At 44.4% G+C, this 18870-nt stretch overlaps 1 protein-coding gene across 2 annotated transcripts in view; it reads left to right on the top strand.

The window, feature by feature from the left end:
- Positions 1 to 18870, top strand: part of EPDR1 (ependymin related 1) — a 60959-nt gene that overhangs the window by 20087 nt on the left and 22002 nt on the right. For both annotated transcript variants that reach the window (XM_048839185.2, XM_048839184.2), the window contains exon 2: positions 13262 to 13470. In XM_048839185.2, coding sequence (XP_048695142.1) covers positions 13262 to 13470 — 209 coding nt within the window. The remainder of the gene's footprint in view (positions 1 to 13261; positions 13471 to 18870) is intronic.

Below are 18870 nucleotides of genomic sequence, written 5' to 3'. Positions count from 1 at the left end.
AAAGCTGCAGATACAGCTGATAACAATAACACTGACATCTAAACCTTGTCCATTTCCAGAAGGAGATTATTAACCACTGATATCAACGCAGTCTCATTTTTGTACCATTTGAACCAAGACTTGAGAAGGATCTAAGACACTGACGGAATCCAGGGGCAGCTGGAGTTGGCCTATAACTACTTTCTCAATAGCCTTCCTTAAAATTAGGAGAATTGAGACAGGACAACAACTGGCGGGGTTATTCATGTCTAAAAATGGTTTCTTGAGTGAGACTGACACCACTTGGGTGATCTGATGAACCTGTTGTCTCTTCACTACCTTTAAGGTAGTATAGGGTTGCGATGGATTTGGAATTGCTCAATTTAAGTGTCACAAACTGATCCATAATTATGAACCTATGTTTTTTTTTAAACACTTGTTATATATTGTACCACACTTGCTTACTGCAGTGATTGTCCAAAGTGCCATTTCCCTTATGAACATAACTATGAATGCTTAATTCTTTCTCCCTGTGTCGCTGCCTGTCTCTCTCACATGCCGCCTCTTATCTCCCATGATACTCTTTGTTTTGCACATCTAATTGTGATGTTATTGACATAAACTGTGACCATATAGATCATTGTTGCAACCAGGGTCCTATGGTTGCACCAATTCTTATACAGAGGAGGCCAAGTGGGGTTTCTATGGGAAGATTGTAGTTTGCTGGTTATGATTATACTGTCTGTATGTGTGTATCATTTTTGTATTTGAAGTTCTGAATATTGGCTATGTATTTGTTTGATTCTACGTATCCTCAGTGAAGCATTTGGTCAGCTTCTTGAGAAAGGACTATTCTCAGTAAGTTCCCAATCAAGAAACACTTAACTGACAGTGGACTTCAGGAGACACCAATCCACATCTGAGCTTTCCTGGGAACCTTCAAACTAACATGTAAACAATAGCATCGGCCTGTCAAAAGCTGAATCATTCATAGACATGTGACTTGCCCAGGTGACTGCAAACTTCATCTTGTTAAGGGGATTTTACAAAGGAGAACAAAAGGGTTTCCACCCACAAAGGAGACTATATAAGGCCCTGTAAACCCCACCATTTCATCTTCAGCTGGCTTAAAAGATAGTCTCTCCACCCCAAAGAGATGCCTGAAAGAAACTGGAACAAAAGACAGTAACTACAGGGGTGTGAGTGATTGCTGGACCCAAACTAGGAAGGAATCTAGTCTATCAAAGAAGCTTATTGGAACATCTCTGAGGGTGAGATTTACCTGCATTTAGTTTCCTACTGTATTAGGCTTAGACTTGCATGTTTTGTTTTATTTTGCTTGATAACTTACTTCGATCTGTCTGTTATTACTTGGAACCACTTAAATCCTACTTTTTATGTTTAATAAAATCACTTTTTGTTTATTAATTGACCCAGAGCAAGTAATTAATTCCTGGGGGAGTACACAGCTGTGCATATGTCTCTATCGGTGCTATAGAGGGCGAACAATTTGAGTTTACCCTGTTTAAGCTTTATACAGAGTTAAACGGATTTATTTGGGTTTGGACCCCATTGGGACCTTGGTGTTGGAGACAGGAGCACTTCTTAATCTGTTTTCCGTTAAGCCTGCAGCTTTTGGGGGACGTGGTTCAGACCTGGGTCTGTGTTTGTAGCAGGCTAGCATGTCTGGCTTAACAAAACAGGGTACTGAAGTCCCAAGCTGCCAGGGAAAATGGGCTCAGAGATAGTCTCAGCACATTAAGTGGCAGTCCCAAGGGGGTTTCTGTGACCCAACCCGTCATACTAATCAATGTTTATTCAACCCAGGATTTTAACTCATCAAACTATGTGGGTTTGAGCCCATCCACTGGTGTATAAACTGAGCTTCCTTTGATATACACAATATTATCTTTGTTCTGTAGCAAGGAAAGACAGAGAGAGAGACCTGCACAAAGAATTCTAGATGAGGCAAAGGAGAGTTATTTTTAGGTTGGGAAGGAAACCTGACGAAAGAGCCAGAACTTCAGGTTGTTTTTATTTTCAGTGAAGTGAATCTTCATCATGCACAGAGCTTATTTAAAAATAAACTATACTCAAAGCTTTGAATAAAGATGTTAGAAAGCTAAAGTGAATGTAACTTCCCTACTGTGATGTCTGACTCAAAATGGCCTGTCTTCCAATCCCTTTTTGAATCTTATCAAGTTCAACTAAGTCCTCAGTTTAATCACCTGTTGTGTGAAAAAGTACCATATTTCCTTTTGTCAGTTTTGAATTATCCACCTTTCCATTTCATTGAATGTCCTCTTGTTCTTGTATTATAAGACAAGGAGAAGAGAAGTTCCCAATTTCTCTTCTCCATATCCTTCATTATTTTCTGTACTTTTATCATCATGCCCTTCTTATCCATCTCCTTTCTAAGATAGTTTATATTTATCCCAGTGTGATAGGGCCTTCAGTGGCTGAGCAACCTAGTGGCTGGTTAAGGAGGGCTGAAGGAGGACCTGACCTCTCCTTCCTCAGGTCCTGGCCCAGGGTACTGTGTCACTCACCCCTAAGCAGGGTAGATGGACCTCCCTCTGAGCTGTGAGGAAGGCTTCAGGGCCTGTTTTCCTGGGCTGCTCCCTATTTAAGTCCTTTTAGTTTGGGGCGTGGCCCCGCTAGTCCAGTTTTCCCACAACTGGGGCTTCTCTGCAGATTCCCCTTGGCAGGGGAAGACTTACTTGCCTCCAGTTACTTGCATTGGCAGGAAGGTTGCTGGTCTGTGCCTTCAGGCAGGCATACAGAGAGCTCCTGCCTCTTTGCCAGTCAGCCCCTGGCTGAGGGGGGCTCCCTTCTTTTCTCCCCCCTCCAGGCTTGGCATTGGCTGCAGGTATAATGGGGTGGAGCTAGATTAACCCACAGGTGTTCTTTAACCCCTGCTGTGCCCAGCTGCACTCTCTATGAACCTTCACACATCCCCCCCACACCCATGACCTCCTCTGGGGTCTGCCCCCCCTCCAACTGCTCTCCACCATCCAGTGGAAAGAAGTCTGAATTCAAATGGGCTCTGTCTCTCCCGGCCTGGTGCTGGATGCGGAAGGAGAAGGGCTGGCGGGAAAGGTACCACCTCATGATTCGGGGATTTGTGTCCTTCATGGCATGGAGCCAGCAGAGGGGGGCAAGTTCGGTAATGAGGGTGAAGTGCGCACCCGGAAGATAACAACGGAGCGAGTCCATGGGGTCTACCTTACCGTGAGGGCTTCTTTCTGGATTACCGAATAGGTCTTCTCTTGCGGGAACAGCTTCCTGCTAATATATAGAATGGGGTGTTGGACACCCCCTACTACCTGCGATAGAACTGCTCCTAGGCCCACGTCTGAGGCGTCTGTTTGTAACAAGAACTCCTTGGCGAAGTCAGGGCTGTACAAGACGGGTTCCTGAGGGAGCCGGGCCTTCAGAGTTTGAAACACCTCCTCACAGGCTCTGGTCCACAGGATCCTTTTAGGACTCTTGTTCTTGAGGAGATCGGAAAGGGGGGCCACAATGGAGGCAAACCCTGGGATAAAGTGGCAGTAGTACCCGGCTAGTCCCAGGAATCAGCATATATGTTTCTTTGAGGACAGCGGGGGGCACAGCTGGAGGGCCTGGACTTTGTCAACTAAGGGTCAGATTAAGCCCTTCCCAATGTGTACCCAGGGTAGGTGGTCTCTTTCTTCCCAAGGTGACATTTGGTGGGGTTCTCTGTGAGGCCGGCCTCCTGGAGGGACTGCAGGACTGATGTCACATGTTCCAAATGGTGTTGCCGGTCGCGACTATAAATCACCACGTCATCGAGGTACGCAGCTGCATACCCACTATGGGGGTGAAGAATTCTGTCCCTTAGCCGCTGAAATGTGGCTGGGGCCCCATGCAAACTGAAGGGCATGGTCTGGAACTGAAAAAGCCCGAAGGGGGTGGAGAAAGCTGTCTTTTCCCTGGATTCGGGTGTGAGTGGGATCTGCCAATAGCCTTTGTTAAGTCTAAAGTGGTTAAATCTATTCCGCCTTTCCCAGCTGATCAAGCAGTTTATCAACCTGTGGCATTGGGTAGGCATTGAACTTCGATACTGCATTGATCTTTCGGAAGTCTATGCAAAAGCGGGTGCTTCCACTGGGCTTAGGGACCAGTACCACGGGGCTTTTCTAGTCGCTAAACAACTCCTCAATCACCCCCAATGCTAACATCGACCTGAGTTGGTCTTTCATGGCCTCTCTAAGCTTCTGGGGAAGGGGCTGGGGGTTTTCTCCTACCTTAATACCCGGTTCTGTCTGAATATGATGAGTTATTAGGTGAGTACGCCCCAGTCGGGTCGAGAAAATGGAAGAGAAAGCGGTGATCAGTTTCTGCACCTGACCCTTCTGCTCTGGGGTAGGATTGTCCCCAATGTTAATGATCCCTGGAGTTGAAGCCTTCATTGCCTGTTGGGCCTAGTTCAGGTTCTGGTGGGTACGGTGTTATTAGCAAGCCTTCTGGGGCTTTCCATGGTTTTAACAGGTTCACATGGTAGATTTGTCGTACCTTACGTTTGTCTGGTTCACCTACCCCACACACCGGATCACCTCATACGGTCCTTGCCAGTGGGCCAGGAGCTTCAACTCCGAACTGGGCAACAATAGCAGCACCCAGTCACCGGGCTGAAACTCTCAGAGACGCGCCTGTTTATTGTAGGCTGTCTCTTGGGTATCTTCGGCATGTAGGAGGTTCTGCCTGGCAGACAAGCCTAGAGCCTGAAGTCTCTCCCACAGGTTTAAAACATACTGCACCATGACTGTTGCTCCTCCCACATTTCTCAAACAAGGTCTAAAATCCCTGGTGTTGCATCCCATACAAAAGCTCGAACGGTGAGAAGCCAGTGGAAGACTGAGGTATTTCCCAGACCGCGAACAAGAGAGGCAGGAGCAGCTGGTCCCAATGTCGGACATCTGTCAGGATGAACCTTCAGAGCATTGTTTTTAGGGTTTGGTTAAAGCACTCCACCAGGCCATCCATTTCGTAGGGTCTTGGTTTTAAGTAACTGGCAAAGCTACTTGATCGTCTGAGACAAAGTTTGTCCTTTGATCTGTCAGGGTTTCCCGGGGCACCCTGACTCGGGCGAAGGTGTTCATAAGTTCCATAGCCATCCCCTTGACATTCATGGAGCGTAGCAGCACTGCTTCGATGTACCAGCTCACATAGTCCACCACAACAAGAATGAACTGGTATCTGGCAGCACTCTTCTCCAGCGGGCTGACTATATCTACTCCAATTTGCTCAAAGGGTACACTTACAAGTGAAAGAAGGATGAAAGGGGCTCCCTCAGCTGGCCAAGGTGCAGGGAGCTGGCGCTGTGGGCATGAGGCACAGAAATCTGCCACATCTCTGTAGACCCCTGGCCAAAGGAACTGGGCTAAAATCTGGGCTAACGTTTTTTCCCTTCCAAGGTGCCCAGCCACGGGTATGGCATGGGCGAGTTGCATAATTTCCTTACAGTAAGGTCGGGGCACCAAGAGCTATGTTGAATCTCTTCAGTTGGTTGATATTTATGTATGTGGTACAGACTGTCACCTTGAAACTCAAAGTGTGGGAACCATCCCACTTGGTGGGGTTTGACAGTCTCCCTGTTCACTGCCGCCACCTGGGTGTATGCCCGACTCAGGGTATCGTCAGCCCGATGCTCCTCCACAAAGTCAGAGAGGCAAGTCAGGATCTCTGATCTGGATAATAGGGGGAGCTTCCCTCCTGGCTAGGAGGGGGCCTGGTTGGCCTGGGTTGACGCTGAGGACTGGGACATCACTTCAGCAGGGTCAGCAATCTCCCCTACCTCACAAGGGTCGCAGCTTCAGGCCGGCCGGTGGCCAGAGGTAGGGGCCCTTGACCGTTGAACGGGGGTCCCAGCAGTTCCACTAACAATTCCCCAAAATAGTTCCAGTCCCTGCCCAAAATAATTGGGTAGGCCAGTGTTGGGGCCAGCCCGACCATCAGGGGCTCTTCGCGTCTCCCCACTGTTAAAGTCACTTCTGTGCAGTGGTAGGCCCTCACATCCCCATGCACGCACTGTAACATAATGGTGCCCTGAGTTGGGCTGGGATTAGGCACCTCTGTACTTTGTACCAGGGTCTGGGCACACCCTGAATCTACTAGTCCCATCATTTCTCTCCCATGTACCCACAGTGTGATGGTCAGTTTTGCTGGGTCCCCAGCATGTGCTCGTGCTCACGGAGTCCAGATCTTCCCAAAGCTACATTTCATGTACGGACATTCTTTGGACCAGTGCCCAGAACAGCCACATGTGAAACACTTGGGTGGCACATGGGGTTTCCTACTTGGGTACCTACGTGGTCGGGTCATGACGGGTCTCCCCGAGTTCTGGGCCAAACAAGGGCCCTGGCAAGGCCTCTGGTGGACCTGTGGTCTCCCAAGCTGGGGTGCGGGTAAATAACTCTGGACCTCTGGATTGGAGAGCTCTGGCACCTCTAGATCCTTGAGCCCTCCAGAGCTCTGAGAGGAAGGAAGGGTGCTGGCGTTCCTCACGATCCTGGGGTCCATGAGTCTTTTAGGGACATGGGGCTCTTATTTGCAGCCGAATGCAAAGGGGGTGCTGTTATGGGGGACTGGCCGGCTAGGTAGTTCTCCATGAGTTGGATGGCATCCGTTGTGGTGTCAGGGTGATGCCGCAACACCCACTCTCTTCCTCCAGGGGGCAGGATCTGGACAAACAGCTCAAGCAGGACCCACTCAGCAACCTGTGTCCTGTCTTGGCTTCTGGTTTGAGCCATCTCCAGCATGAGTCGCGCAGCTTCTGGGTGACTAGGCGGGGTCGGGCCCCCAGTGGGTACCAGTCCCCCTGGAAGCATTGCCAAAAGGTTTCCTCTGCGATATCTAGGGTGTCAAGGATCGCTGCTTTAACTTGGGCATAGTCCTGGACAGCAGTAGGATCTAAAGCACATGATGCAGTCTGTGTTACCCTGGTTAAGTACGGGGCCAGCACGGCAGCCCATTGGTCTCTGGGCCACCAGGCTACTGTGGCCACTCACTCAAAAGTCTTGAAGAAAGCCTCAGGATCATCATCAGGCCCCATTTTGGCAAGCCTGATAGGGGCAGGGGCAGGCAGCTCTGCTGGAGCAGCAGATTGCAAAATGGATGACACCTGTTGGACCAGCTGTTGCTGCTGCTGTTGTTGGGCTGCCAATTTGCGATTTAGCTGCTGCTGCTGCTATGTGGCCATCTGCTGCAGTAGTTGTTGTTGCTGTTGATGCTGGGTGTTTTCCTCTGCCATCCATTTCAGCAGCTGCTCCATCTCCATTCAAGTGTTTGTCCCCGGGACTGTCTCTCTCTCTCTCTTTTTTTTTTTTTTTTTTTTTTTAAATTTCCTTCAGCAGGGACTAGGGTGAGGCCCACACTCTCCACCGTTTGTGATAGGGGCTTCAGTGGCCATGAAGCCTACTGGCTAGATCATTGGTTAGGGAGGGCTGAAGGGGCACCTGAACTCTTCTCCCTCAGGTCCTGACCCAGGGTCCCGTGTCGCTCACCCCTAAGCAGGGGAGATGGACCTTCCTCCCAGCTGTGAGGAGGGCTTCATGGCCTGTTTTCCTGGGCTGCTCCCTATTTAAGTCCTTTTAGTTTGGGGCATGGCCCCTCTAGTCCAGTTTTCCCGCAATTGGGGCTTGTCTGCAGGTTCCCCTTGGCCGGGGAAGACTTATTTGCCTCCAGTGGCTGTGTTGGCAGGCAGGTTGCTGGTCTGTGCCTTCAGGCAGGCATACAGAGAGCTCCTGCTTCTTTGCCAGTCAGCCCCTGACTGAGCCAGGCTCCCTTCTTTTCTCCCCCCTCCAGGCTTGGCATTGGCTGCAGGTATAACGGGGTGGGGCTAGCTGAACCCACAGGTGTTCTTTAACCCCTGCTGTGCCCGGCTGAGGTCTCTCTGCTCCTTCACACCCAGTCTTTTCAGCCTCTCAATAGAAGACTTTTTTCCCCAACTTTTTGAACCCTCTCTAGTTCTGCAATATCCTTTTATTATTTCTGTTTGTACACTGTATGCCCTAGGAGCCCCAGTTGTGCGAGGTGCTGTACAAACTCAAAGATAGGGTGGCCAGTACTACACACAGTGTTGCAGATGAGGCCACACTATTGATTTATATGAAGGTATTGTAATATTTTTGTTACTATTTTCCATCTCATTTCTTATGAATAACCCCATTGTCTTTAAGGGGACTACTAAAGGCCCCAATTCAGGGAAGTACTTAAAGATTTGCTCAAATGCATCCCCATTTAGGACAGAACATAAGCACATGCTTAAATCCCATTGAAACACAAGACAGTGGGCTCTAAGCTTGTGTTTAAAGTTAAGCATGTGCTTTAAGTGCTATCCTAAATAGGAATGAATTTAAACATGTTTCAAGTGTTTTCCTGAATCACATCTTAAATTAGAATGGATTATTAAAGCTTGCTAGATTAGGCTCTATATTATGGAACATCAGTTGGCCCACAAGAAACAGCAAAGAAAACGATGTAAATCTTTTCTTACTGAAAAACGTAGTTTCCTGTCATTTTTGGCAAAGTAATTAATCGAATTTATGTTACAAAAATCAAGAGAATAAAAGGTTGTATAACTTTTTAATGATTTTTTTTCAGTAAAATCACAGAAATATGTAATCCTCTTAGTTGATTTAGCTTTGACTTTTCAGGTTTTGATTCTTTTCTTATATTTAAAATTTTCTTTTTACCTGAACTTCATAACTAACTGGATTAAGCTGCCTATGTCTTCCAGTTCAAAACTCGTATTGTCAAAGTTCTGTTTATAACTTGTTAATTAGATACCTGATACAGAAGGCTCAGGCTCCTTGGAAAAGAAAATCCTGTAAAATCTGAGAACATTTTTGGTCAGTCTAAAAAGTACTGCATTGACACAACATTAGATTACATGTACTGCCACATGTGTATATATACAATACCGTATTTGTACAATATATTATAATTCTGCATCTTTGCCAAACATGTGAGATCAAATATGGTAATTACTGTTGTTGAAGTCAGATATACCAGAAAAAAAACATAAGTCTGAAATTACTGAAACATCATGGGAAAGAGGAATGGAGTTCCCAGAAGTATACCAAAAAAAAAAAAAAATGAATGCTTCACAGTTAGGAAATGAGTTGGCCAGAGATTTCCAAAAGCAGATGAAGTCTTCCTGACCTGAAAAAAAGTATTTATCATCTGTCTGAATGTCTACTCAGCAGCTTTTTGTCTCCTCTACAATGTTCTTATTTAAAATTAAAATGAAGAGATTAGCTGTTGCTATCATCATTTAATGAACTAGGCTTGTGAAATACACTGATCAATATTTTGTTTAGAAAACTGATTTGGAAAAAGAAGCAATATTTCTATGAAAGTTGTGGTATACATTATCAAACAGGGCATAAGAAAGCCAAAGAATTAAGGATGTAGAGCTACCTGTAGGTTTTGTTATATTTATCAGAATAGAAACACTTGTTTTTTAAAAAGTGAAATTTCTATCACTTCTAGTTGTGAAGAAGGCTTTCACAATGTTTTTAAACCAATTGCACCAATGATCTTTTTGAAAATGCAGCTAGACAAATCTAAACAATACCATCAAGACAGAGGTAGATTATCCACACTTCCAGTTATTTTAGTGGAGGTGAAAAAAATTAACTTTGAAGTTCATTTGCAACAATTTAAAATGACATCGTTCACATCTGAATAACACATCAGCAATAATAATAATACTAATATATAACATTCTGCCTTTCACCTTCCAAATGCTTTGTAAACATTATTAGCTAATATAAGGCCTGACTGAAGTGAGAGGGAGTATTATGCTCACAAAAGGAGAAGTAAACACTATATACATGCCTTAATGTACAGGATTTTATTAATTTTAAGTCATATAAAAAAGGACTGTAAAGGCTTTTAACAGAGTCCCTTTAAGTACACAGCATAAAGTAGGGGAGAGGAAGGGAAATAATCTAAACCAGAAAGATAGAAACTGGACCAAGTAGCTCCTTTATAAATTATATTTGAAGGCGAGGTATAAAGGATTTTGGGGGTTGTTTTAAAAAACTGTTTAAGAAATGAAATTATTAACAGAATAATAGTAATTGTAGATAAAGATTCCAACTACATTTACTTTTTAAAAAACAAAGTATTTGAAAAATCTGTTCTCCTGCAAAAACCTACTTTCAGGAATCCATGCTTCCCCTTAGGAAGCCAGTGACATCTCAAGCACCTAAAACAACTACAGGGAGTACATTTAGGACTTGGTAGGAAAGTAAAAGAGGAAATGGTTTTCAATTTTTTTGTTTTAAAATATGCCAGGTTGTCCTTTTTAAGTCTATGCACATTTTGTTGTTGTTTTTGACTAGTAAATAGTTCTTTTTGTAAAATAACAGTTTAGCAGTTCACCTTCAATAATGTGTAATGAAATAAAAGTCTGGCAAAACTGCAGAGTACCTTATGTTCACTGTGTGGAGGCATATAGACATACACAGAAGCAATCCTCACTGTAAAAATTAGAATAATAGGTATGTCTGAATTTTTTGTAAGACCTAGGGAGAGTATATTTATTTACAGTATAAACTTGTTTACTTGCTTTATTATCAAAGATTATCACACACACCTCTGCACACCAATGATTTCATTGTGGGCATAGTAGTCTATTTTGTTCTATTTAGAGTCTTATTCTGTGCTCATCACTTTAGTATCAGAGTGCCCTCCAGTTGTGCATTAAGCGACATTACTAACCTCTGTAATGAGTTTTTCTCATCCTCTCCCCAGGGTGAGAAGTGTGTACAGTGAAGTATCTTGTGTTTTTAGGGTTTTTTATTTTGTTTTATTAATATACACATTGCTAGGTATTTATGTTTGAGAAAGCAAAGTCAACTAAATGTATCTACAGGGTTTGGCTCCAATTCTGAACATAGCTCTATACACACGCCTAACTTTAAACATGCAGGTCGTCCCACTGAAGTTAGACTGACTACTCATGTGCTTAAGGTTGAGTACATGCATAAGCATATGGAGGATTGAAGCCTAAGGTACTCTCCACTTGACTAAGGGTGGCAGAATATATCTCTTATGTAATATAAATAATATATAATTTGATTTACAAAATACAGGGTAAAACACATTCCCTTCCCCCAAATACCTTATAATATATGAGAGACAAGACAGAGAAGGCAAAACACTGGATAACAGTTCAGGGAAAGGAAGGTGTGAAGAGATGATTGTTAGGGGAAATAAAGTAGGAAGAATTTCCAAAGAAAATAGGTTTTGAGGAGGGATTTGAAGGAAGAAAGAGAAGTGAAATCCTTTAAAACCAGACAGGATGTAATGTGTATGTCACATCATTTTAAAAGATAAATCAGCATTTTTATCTTTGGTTAATTTGCAAATTTTCCAGATGATAGTTCAAGGTCAAAAGTTATTGCTATGCCATGAGACTCAGCTGCATGCGTGCAGCTCACTTTCCCAAAGGCATTCTCTTTCTCTCTGAATCTCAAGACGCCACTGCTGAACTTATGCAAGCAGAAGAGGAAGCTGAGCTGGATTTAAACCCTTAAAACCTGATCCTGAAAACACTTAAGCATATGCATAATTGTACTTACATGAGTAGCTCCACTGTATTCAGTGGAACAGAAGTTATGCACATGCTTAAGTGTTCACAAATTCAGCATTTTACTGACCAGATACCAGATAGTTCTCCTGACCCCTATCACAATGGTGTGAACTTTTCTTTCAACAAAGAGAATGTAAATTTACTTTAGGCCAGTAATGATTCTGTGGCAATTTTTGAAAGAATCAGGATGTCTTAATCAACTTCCAGTTTGTCTAATTACATTTCACTTACCTACATTTCCCCCTGTATTTGGATACACTATTCTTCACTTTCTCTCTTGAGCTGCTGTGAGTGTTGCTAAATGGCTTTTAACCACTGTTAAATGTTTTTCATGTTTTAACCTTTAAATAACTTCACCTGAGCAGTGGGTGAAGTGATTCCTACCTATATATATTTTATATGGTGAATTAATAACATTTTGAATTGCATTTACTTCCACCTGGTCTTATGTAATATTACATTAAAAAAATTACATTACAAGAATGTTCAGGGTTGAAAAGTCAAGCACTCAAAAATTAGGAAATGCCACAATTAAGGTTCCCCATATGCATTATGATAGAGTCTTTAATTACATAATCACACCTATTTTTTCCACAGGACCCCTACATCAGTGCAGGGGATAGATGGTACTCTGAGAATGAATCAAGGTTGTATAGTGAGTAAGGCTTTTGTTTGTAGGAGCCGTGCCTCACTTGTTGCAAGGGTTGTGAATGAGGCAGGTGATTTCAGGAAAAGAAGAAATTGTTTTCTGGTTAAGGAAGTTGAATGCCACCCTGAAGAATTGGATTCTGTCTTTTCTTATACTTCAGAGTTGTGATCTGGTTTAATCATTTAAGCCAAATACTTACATTAAAATGTTCACAGATGGCCATTAACTTTGTGCTCAGTTTCTACACTTGACACCAGATTTGCAGAAGTGCTGAGCGCTTACAACTGCAACTGGACTGAAAAATCTGACTGGAGCTGTGCTTTGAACATATAATATGCTGTACACATGCTAAATACTCTGGAAAACTGTTCACTATGTGTCTCAAATTGGGCATCCAAAATTAGAGGACGTTTTGAAAATTTTGGCTTTAATTGCCCTGAGCCTCAATTCCCTGTGCCTCAGTTCACATGGTAAGACCTGTGAGGGGACTAAGCATGCTCACTGAGGACAGAATCTTCAGAGAATTTAACCACTAAACTCAAACAAGTTGAGTGTATGAAAACTGAAATTTTTCAAAGGCTTATACCTTGCCCAAATTTGGACAGACTTTCACAGGGACACAAATGATATAACCCTGACACAAAGGCCATCCTCCTGCCAAATGTCAAGCCCTTGCTCCACAAAACTGGCAGGTGCTAGGGCTTCTAAACTAAAATGTTGTTTAAAAAATGTAACCAGGGCAAAACATATTTTCCCCTCATCTCATTCTTAGAAATGGCTGAAGGACTTCAGCTGAAACTTTTTTTTAAAAAAAATAAAACCCTCATACTGAGGCAGATACCCAATATGGAAAATTTCAGCCAAAATGGTTAAAATTTGACAAAGTTATAAGCGACTAAAAACAGGGTGTTATAAAGAGAAGTCTCAGGCAATGTTAACTACAGGGAGTGCTACTAGCTGTAAAAACATCATGAACGTTAACTGTTTTCTTTTTTTAAATGTTTCAGATTCTTTGAATATATATTTCTCTATAAAGATGCAGTGATGTTTCAGATTGAACAAGTCACAAAGCTGTGCTCAAAGATTGCTTTGACTGAGCCATGGGATCCTTATGATATTCCTAACAACTCCACTTATGAAGATCAGTACTACATCGGGGGGCCTGGAGATGAAATTATGGTACAGGAATGGTCTGACAGAAAACCAGCCAGGAAATGTAAGTGTTTGGTTTGGTTTTGTTAAAAAATGTCTGCATCTCCTTTACCCAAGATATAATTTTCCAGCTGACTGTTAGTATTGGCTTTCATATTACCACAAAATTTGCAGGAAGAAATAACATGTAATAAATATCCAGCACATACTGTATATCATATTCATTGTATTGTATTAAAGAAAATGTCCTCATTATCTAAGAAGGGTTAAATATCTACAGGAGCATATAATGGAGTTGTTTGCATGTCTCAGACAAAGTTTGGGATGAAATCACACCATTTCCCCATTAGAGTCCAGTAATCTGAGCCCAGAATTATTCATAAGAAAATCTATAATATAGAGAGACTCTTTCACAGTTTAAGGAGTAACTGCACGTGACCTGTGTGGCTTGGAGATTACCCAGTGTGACCCAAGGACTTCTTGGAGCCAACTGACAGAGGGCATTGGGGCTCCATAGGGTTTTATAGGGCTCCCTTGGGTCAGATATATGCACAATAATCACTGAAGGGTAGCATGTGAGGTCTCTGCTGAGAGCCAGTAGCCCAATGGTAATCCTAATCATGTCAAAATGTGTGCATGGATAATATTTGAGGAGTTACGTATCTGAACTGGAAATTGTGTTCTTAAGGCCCTGGTGTTAAGGCAGATTACCAGGAGGTGACATACCTTGGGCGGGTTCCTTTCGGGCACAGGGTAGCAGATGCCTATCTCCCTGTATGGCCGTTTGGGTACTGTGTATTGTGTGCCTCACACTGTAGACCTATTTGCATACTGAGCCAGTTGTTGATTAAGAGATTGCAAAGTCTACAAGAAAGGAGTATATAGGCATCCTGTTTATGAATAAGGACAGTGGATTGTTCTGATATGTCTATGGATGCAAACACCCTGGATCCTTTGCTGAGAAGGCAAATTGACACCATGTTTTGCCTCATGAAAATTGGGTCACAGCCAACCTGGCTGAAAAACACTGGAAGGACCTTGGGTGAGCATTGCTCTACAAGACATGAAAGTATCTAGTTAATTAAGTCCGGGTTCTAAAACATGTTACGATTTTATTTGATATGTGACCATTTGTTTCCGATACTTCTACTTGCTATTACTTGAATCACTGTGCTTTGTTATACTTATAACAAATAAACTTGTACTTGGTTTCTCTATAAACATATTGTGACAAAGTTCCTCCTCTACCTTGGGTCTTGTGCCTATTGGCGGATTTGCTCGCCTCAGAGATTCACGGCAGCCCCCAGTTTGGCTGTTTTCATGAACCCACAGTCCAGGTCAACTCCTCCTGTGTCTGATCAGGAGTTGGGAGGTTTGGGGGGAACCCGAGCCCGCCCTCTACTCTGGATTCCAGCCCAGGGCCCTGTGAAATGCAGCTATCTAGAGTGCCTCCTGAACAGCTACAACTCCCTGGGCTACTTCCCCATGGTCTCCTCCCAACACCTTCTTTATCCTCACCGTAGGACCTTCCTCCTGGTGTCTGATAATGCTTGTACTACTCAGTCTTCCAGTAGTACACCTTCTCACTCTCAGCTCCTAATGACTCTTGCTCCCAGCTCCTGACACACGCACCACAAACTGAAGTGAGCTCCTTTTTAAACCCAGGTGCCCTGATTAGCCTGCCTTAATTGATTCTAGCAGGGCAGGGTGATAGAGTGGCTCCAGAAATGGACAGAACTACTCTGGTGTCTCTCCCTTCGAGGGAGGGCACTGATGCTTAATCAACTGGTCCTGTCCATGCTCTGGCACTGGCTCAACACCCTGGTCCCGGCCCCGGATTTCCTGGCCAACCTTTGGACGTTGATTCTGGAGTTCTTCTGGTCAGGACTGCACTGGGTCTCTGCAGGGGTTCTCCATCTACCCCTGGAGGAGGGAGGGCAGGGCCTGAAGTGTCTCCGCACTCAGGTCCATGTCTTCCGCCTCCAGGCCCTGCAGAGGCTCCTTTATGGTGCAGGTAGTCCGGCGTGGAGCGCATTGGTGCACGCCTTCCTGCGCCGCCTCCGGGGGCTCCGATATGACCGGCAGCTCCTTTATCTCCATCCGAGAGGTCTTCCGCGAGACCTCTCCGGGCTGCCGGTCTTCTACCAGGACCTCCTCTGGACCTGGAAACTGTTCACAGCGACCAAGTCCGTGGCGGCCTCTGTGGGGGAAGATCTCCTCGCGGAGCCCTTGCTACACAACCCCCAGCTCCGTGTGCAGGTGGCAGAGTCGCCCTCGGTGCACCAGAGGTTGGTCCTGGCGGAAGTCACCAGAGTCGGAGACCTCCTGGACTACGACCGAGGAGACTGGCTGGATCCCCTGACGCTCGCTCAGGGCATGGGGCTCTCCAGACCTCGTACTGCCCTGCGCGTACTTCAGGAGGTGAGGGCCGCTTTGCTGCCCACTGCTCGGGTTTACCTCGACCGGGTCCTGCGAGAGGGCGCGCCCCGCCCACCCTGCACCCCAGGCCCTCCGGACCTTTTCATCGGGCCCCTGCCCCGTGGACCCGACCAACCCCCCTCCCCCTTCACCGTGAGCCGGCTGCGCGAGTTGCAGCCGGTCCGGTTCCAGACCGCGCCAAAACGACATCTCTACACGCTCGTGCTCCACACCCTCCACGTCCTCACCCTTGCGTCCCGCCCTGACACAAAGTGGCGGGACCCCTGCCACCTCTAGAGGGTGAGGAGCCCCGGTGGGCCAGCCTCTATTCCACCTTGGTCCCGAGGCCCGCCAGGGACATCAATTGGCAGCTCCTTCACGGGGCCATGAGCACGGCCGTGTACTTGGCGCAGTTCACCCCAATCCCGGACTCCTGCCCTTTTTGCGGCATGAGGGAAACCCTGGCGCATGTGTACCTGGAGTGCGCCAAGCTGCAGCCCCTATTCTGGCTCCTCATGAATGTTTTGTTAAGATTTTGATTGCACTTTTCCCCTCACCTCCTTATGTATGCACTCCCTGTCTGTGGCCCCACTAAGTCACGGGACCTCCTGGTCAACCTCCTCCTGGCCCTAGCTAAAATGGCCATCTATAAAACCAGAGTGAGGAGGTTGGCCGATGGCGTCTCCTGTGACTGTGGGGCCTACTTCTGATCCTCCGTCCATTCACGCCTCCGGGCAGAGTTCCTCTGGGTGGCATCCACTGACTCCCTTGATGCCTTTGAGGAGCAGTGGGTGCTGTCCAGGGTTCTCTGCTCGGTGTCCCCGTCCGGTTCCCTTCGTTTGACCCTTTGACCACACTCCTGTCCCTGTTATTTCATTAGTTGCCCCCCCGCATTTATTTGGTGTCCAGGTCCTGTGGATCTCCCTCTTAGGCTGGGCGGGGGGGATCCTTTAGCAGTGGGTGGGCTTCACCCACCCACATACCGGATCCCAATAGGATCACTTTCTTGTAGCCATCTGGCCAGACCCTGTCACAATATCTAAGTGCTGTGCTTTAAGCAGAGCCGTGATCTTAGGTGTAAATGGTAATCTGGGATGTACTGTTTCTTTGGAAATGGCAAATCTGTGAATACTACCAGAGTCCACTGTATCAGGGACTGGACACTCCAGGGAGAGGCTTGAAGTGGTCGTAGGTTAGAGTGTGCCTGTTGCTAACCTGTAGAGAGACAGGAGGGCCTATGTAGATCTAGAAGGGGGTGCTTGTGTTGCCTCTGACTGAAAGAACTGGGTAGCTGTCCCATGGCAGGCATAGACAAAGCTTCTTCGCGCTAAGAGTAGGTAGTAGCAAGATACCTCACAACCCTGGGTACCTCTGGGAAGCATCGCACCCAGACCTTAACTATAAAAAATAGTTCTTAAACCCCCCTGAATTTAAATTGAATTTACAGCATTATCCAGTTAATGCAATACTTATGGTTATGACCAACAAAATATACGGCTAGTTATGAACCTTAATACTCAGCCAAGGGAAAATATTTCTTTAATAAAAAAAATTAAAAATAAAACAAAGGAAAAGATTGTTAGAACTCTAACTAGACTGGATGCATCCTCACACATTCCACTAGAGACATGTCACCACCCACACCAGGAAACTTGTTATTCAGATCCAGTATCATTGGCAGATTTATGGTACTTGATATCCAGATAGTATCAATTTGCACTCTTGAAGTCATTTGAATATGCCCTGCTATATTGTACACCAACAGTTATTTTTGTGTCTTTCATAATATTGAAAGAAAACAATGTCCTGTTCATGTCTGTCTATCCATACATCCCTCCCTCCCTCAGAACTAATTTGGTTTGGATTCTGGAGGTTGTTATTATGGTAAGGTTATTCTGGTTTCAATGGAAATATATTGTACTTCAATAGCATTTTATTTTGCATTCATTTTTATATGAAATTCACAAAAACCATAATGAGCAGGTCTGAAAAGGATCCTGTAGACTGTTCGTTTATTTATATATGTTCACGAATGTATTACGATTTTATGAGAAGTGTGTTGAATTTATTTTTCATTTTATCAGCCTTTATTTAGACGTTCTGTGTGTGTATCACCACTCAAATTGTTTTGTTAATGTGGACTGAATTTTAAAATGATAGAATAAATGTGCATGACCATTTGGATAAGAGAAGGTAGAGGCCACTAAAGGGCTGGAAGAAAGAAAAAAAATGTCACTAATAGGGGTTACTGAAATGCGGATGTCACTGCATCTAGCATGATGGTGTATATTTTCCATCCATTAGGGGCTGGAATCAGGGTTTCTGTAATAAGAAATACTAATCAAATGCACTAGGGTTTACTGGAAGGATCTCTGGACTTGGTAGCATCTAGGGTTTAAAACTTAAAAAGTATCAAGTGGTTATGTTCAGATGTATTCTCCCTCTCCATGTCTTATAATTTAATTTGTAATGTATGTTAACCTCCCTGTGATTGAGCAAGGAGACACATGGGAATTGGTGCACTGGTCAATTTTGAAATTTCAGTGCAGATTCTAGCTTATGCAAGGATACAATGCTGAAATAATATACACATCCAAATTCAAGAAGTATAACATTTTTTAAAAAGCCAAGATAGAATCAACAACTTTAAAATGCTCTAAATTCTTGATCTTTAGTCTTACTGTTAGAAACTCATTTTTTTTCAAATTATTTGTTAGACAGTAACCAATTTTTTATCAATCTTTATAATCCCAAAAGAGCCTTCCACAGAAGAAATCCCTTAATTATTACACCAAAGGAAAAATATCTGCTCTGCCAGTGTTTAATTATGGCACCTTTTAAAATCTGTATAATAAAATACAATAAAATTCAGCTTTGAATCGCCTCTTTCATACAAACTGTGTCCCAAATAATGTGCAAAAGTAGGCTCTAGGTCATCAAGGTGTTTGAGCACATCCCTAAAACTATACAGTCACCAAGTTAAAAAAGGGGAAGAGAAAAGTTAAGAGGTGCAGACAAGAGAGAAAATATATGCTCTGAGGTGAGA

Source organism: Caretta caretta, chromosome 2 (genome assembly GCF_965140235.1).
Source record: "Caretta caretta isolate rCarCar2 chromosome 2, rCarCar1.hap1, whole genome shotgun sequence".
NCBI lineage: Eukaryota > Metazoa > Chordata > Testudines > Cheloniidae > Caretta > Caretta caretta.
The sequence above is the reverse complement of the archived record's forward strand: the minus strand, read 5'-3'. Positions and strand labels throughout refer to the sequence as shown.